Source organism: Poecilia latipinna, unplaced genomic scaffold, assembly GCF_001443285.1.
Source record: "Poecilia latipinna isolate Pla-1442-1.1 unplaced genomic scaffold, P_latipinna-1.0 Scaffold2352, whole genome shotgun sequence".
Taxonomy (NCBI): Eukaryota; Metazoa; Chordata; class Actinopteri; order Cyprinodontiformes; family Poeciliidae; genus Poecilia; species Poecilia latipinna.
The window spans coordinates 91,818-95,676 of NW_015114968.1; the positions used below are offsets into that span (position 1 = coordinate 91,818).

The following is a 3,859-nucleotide window of genomic DNA, read 5'->3' on the forward strand; positions in this document are numbered from 1 at the left end:
CTCTGTGTTTCGGCTTTCTGGGCAGGTAGCGTCATGTGAAACAGCCTGGAGGTGTGTTTGGGGTCATTGTCCTGTTGAAAAATAAATGATGGTCCAACTAAACGCAAACCGGATGGAATAGCATGCCGCTGCAAGATGCTGTGTTAGCCATGCTGGTTCAGTATGCCTTCAATTTTGAATAAATCCCCAACAGTGTCACCAGCAAAGCACCCCCACACCATCACACCTCCTCCTCCATGCTTCACGGTGGGAACCAGGCATGTAGAGTCCATCCGTTCACCTTTTCTGCGTCGCACAAAGACACGGTGGTTGGAACCAAAGATCACAAATTTGGACTCATCAGACCAAAGCACAGATTTCCACTGGTCTAATGTCCATTCCTTGTGTTCTTTAGCCCAAACAAGTCTCTTCTGCTTGTTGCCTGTCCTTAGCAGTGGTTTCCTAGCAGCTATTCTACCATGAAGGCCTGATTCACACAGTCTTCTCTTAACAGTTGTTGCAGAGATGTGTCTGCTGCTAGAACTCTGTGTGGCCTCTAATCTGAGCTGCTGTTAACCTGCGATTTCTGAGGCTGGTGACTCGGATGAACTTATCCTCCGCAGCAGAGGTGACTCTTGGTCTTCCTTTCCTGGGGCGGTCCTCATGTGAGCCAGTTTCTTTGTAGCGCTTGATGGTTTTTGCGACTGCACTTGGGGACACTTTCAAAGTTTTCCCAATTTTTCGGACTGACTGACCTTCATTTCTTAAAGTAATGATGGCCACTCGTTTTTCTTTACTTTGCTGCTTTTGTCTTGCCACAATACAAATTCTAACACTCTATTCAGTAGGACCATCAGCTGTTTGTCCACCTGACTTCTGCACAACACAACTGATGGTTCCCAACCCCATTTATAAGGCAAGAAATCCCATGTATTAACCTGACAGGGCACAGCTGAGAAGTGAAAACCATTTCAGGTGACGGCCTCTTGAAACTCATCAAGAGAATGCAGAGTGTGTGCAAAGCAGTAATCACAGCAAAATGTGGCTACTTTGAAGAACCTAGAATAAAAGGCGTATTTTCAGTTGTTTTACACTTTTTTGTTTAGTATATATTTCCACATGTGTTAATTCATAGTTCTGATGCCTTCAGTGTGAATCTACAATGTCAATAGTCATGAAAATAAAGGAAACTCATTGAATGAGTTGGTGTGTCCAAACTTTTGGTCTGTACTGTATGAATGAAAAAAAAAATATAAAGTTGCTAATAAAGTTGCATTTTTCACTTAGAGACACATTTATTGTGTACAAGAGCTTAAGTTTTTTCTTAAAATATAAATATATAAAACTGTTCCTGTACGATATAGACAGACACTTACAGTAAGCCAAGACAATGTCTTATTTGCATGGTCACATCCCCACATAAATCTACTGCAAAATGAAACAATAAAACCTTACTACACCCTCTGAACAGTTACAGGTCTCCCTCTCTCACCTGTCTTACTGCTTTGCTGGTTGCAGTGTAGTTGTCCTCATCGTCCAGGTTGCTGAAGTTGTGAGCCGTGGCGAGTCTCTCAAGGAGTTCAGCTCTCTGGACATTCAGCTGGGCCAAAAAGCACTGAGCACCTAAGAAACAGGACAGCCTGAAGCTTGTGCAGATCTAAATGAATATGGCCCCACAAATATACAAATAAACTTTCAGGAAATTTTTAATGTCAAGACTTGTTTCTTGTTTTCTAGAAAGTTAGAAAACTGCCTATCTTCTGATAAGATGTTTGTGTTCAACCGTTTAAATGTTTTGGTTCGATTTGATTCGAAATCTTATCTCCATCAATCACTCTGCTCATTTCATGAAAATATTGCATGTTTAGTTGATTTTAGTGAAAAAAAAATCAATGTATTTACAGTTGCATTTTTACCTCAGATTGTTGTAGCCCTCTTCTTGACAAGCATTAAACACCAATTCATTATAGACTTTTTAAGACCATTATGAATTAAATGTAAGAATAGGGATGCTCCGATCAGGATTTTTGCTGCCGATTCCGATGCTGATCATCCATGAAGCCGATCTTTGCCGATCACCCGGAATGGCTGATAATTTTTCACTTTAGCTATAAATGATACTATATTGTCTGGCAAAATGGAAAAATTATCTGGCAATAAATTCACCTAATTTAGACATAATAGACATATTTTAATAAATATTTAACATCTTTTTCAATTCACATACTGCAGCTTTAAGCAGACGTTCAATGTGAGAGTTCAGTCTGGTAGAGGTTGAGCGGCTCTACATCTGTGAAATATTACTACCAGTAACGCGTAGCGGCGGTTCAAGAGCGAGAGCAGAACCAGCATCTTACACCGCCAGCTTGAAGACTTGAATTATTTTTCTGGTTATTTGTTTAGACATAATAGACCATCATGCTCTGTTATGACCATCATGCTCTTCCAGGTGAGTGTTGGTAGCTGTGCGCTGCCAATTGACTGGCACACCTCTAATGTCTATATTTTTCTTAACTGCTGGCTCACCCAGTTTCCTGAATCCAGGCACCATGTCAACAAAAGTCGCGACGCCCTCGCTGAGGGGCTGCGGCAGGTGGGCTCGAAAATGGTGCCCCAGTGTGAGCAGGTGGTGCGCCAAGTACATGCAGTTGTTGTGCTGGACAGCAGCAAGGTGGGGAAATTTGAGTAGGTTCTCCCTAAAAAGATTAAAATTACAAACATTCATCTCTCCAGATACAGTATGTGGTTTATGCGACCTGGGATAGAAGCATTCTTACTTGTGGTACGTCGGCACAACATCATAGAAAAGCTGAAAAATGTTTCTCACAGTGAAGAAGAGCTGCAAGGCGCTGAAAAACAGAGAGACATATTAGCTGGGTTTTTCTCCCAGGGGGAGGCCAGCTGCATTTAAACAGTAAAAGTCTCTGAAACTTACCACTGAGTGGAGCTTCCTACAGCCTCACACAGCGTGTTGACCGCCAGCTCCATCAGCTGTTGCACAGACTCACTGATGCGACAGGCTGGCAGGCGTAGACTGCAGGCAGACAACTGCTTGGAGTTCTCAATCGGCACCTCTTCCTTCACCACCTCCTGCTTCACTTTCACCTCTGAACCGGGAGGAGGCAGTTTGGGCAGCCGCAGTTTCGACTCAGGGCTGATCTAATGGAGGAGAAAAGAATCGAAGCTACTGAGAGAAACTTGACAGGGGGACACAATGTGAGGATGCTGCTGAAAGATTCAATTCTAGCCCAGGCACAACTGTGCCACATTGCTAAATTCACTTTTAATGTTTTCGTAACATTTTTCCCTCTTCCCTCTTGTTGTTATTGTCTTTTTACTCATCTGTACTTGTAAACATAGAACCATGCACAACAAATGGTACATAAAAAATAACTAGTCATTAAAAATAACTTAAGTATGAGAATTAGGGCTGCAACGAATGATTAATTTAGGAATTGATTATTCTGATGATTAATCAAATAAAATAATTGGCAGATTCTACAAAATTTCCATAAAACCTGAAATATTTTTATTTAATATTAGGACTATCTTAAAAGATGCAAATAAGCAATTCAATTTCATTTGAGCTACAAAAACATTTTTTTTTTGCCTAATATGCAATACAACATTCCCTTAGTGAAAAAAAAAAAAAAATATATATATATATATATATATATATATATATATATATATATACACATTAGAAGATATTACACCCAGTTATGCTTCCTTGCTCTTGTATGTCAGCCATTTAGACCAACGTTTGTTGTAAGAATGTCCTTTCATACGTAAAAGATATGTCAGTTTTTCCATAGAGTGAATCTCCTCCATGACGTCCCTCCAGTGGTCCAGCTGGGGGGAGAGTTTCTTTAGCCAAGAT

At 40.7% G+C, this 3,859-nt stretch overlaps 1 protein-coding gene across 1 annotated transcript in view; it reads right to left on the minus strand.

Annotated features, from left to right (window-relative positions):
• The window catches only part of LOC106937449 (centromere/kinetochore protein zw10 homolog), a gene marked incomplete at its 5' end in the record, with an annotated part of 14,872 nt that extends 11,734 nt beyond the window's left edge, over nt 1–3,138 (minus strand). The window contains 4 exon segments of the mRNA XM_015018972.1: nt 1,455–1,602; nt 2,506–2,675; nt 2,757–2,828; nt 2,915–3,138. Coding sequence (XP_014874458.1) covers nt 1,455–1,602; nt 2,506–2,675; nt 2,757–2,828; nt 2,915–3,138 — 614 coding nt within the window.
• Nucleotides 3,139–3,859: the final 721 nt, after the last annotated feature.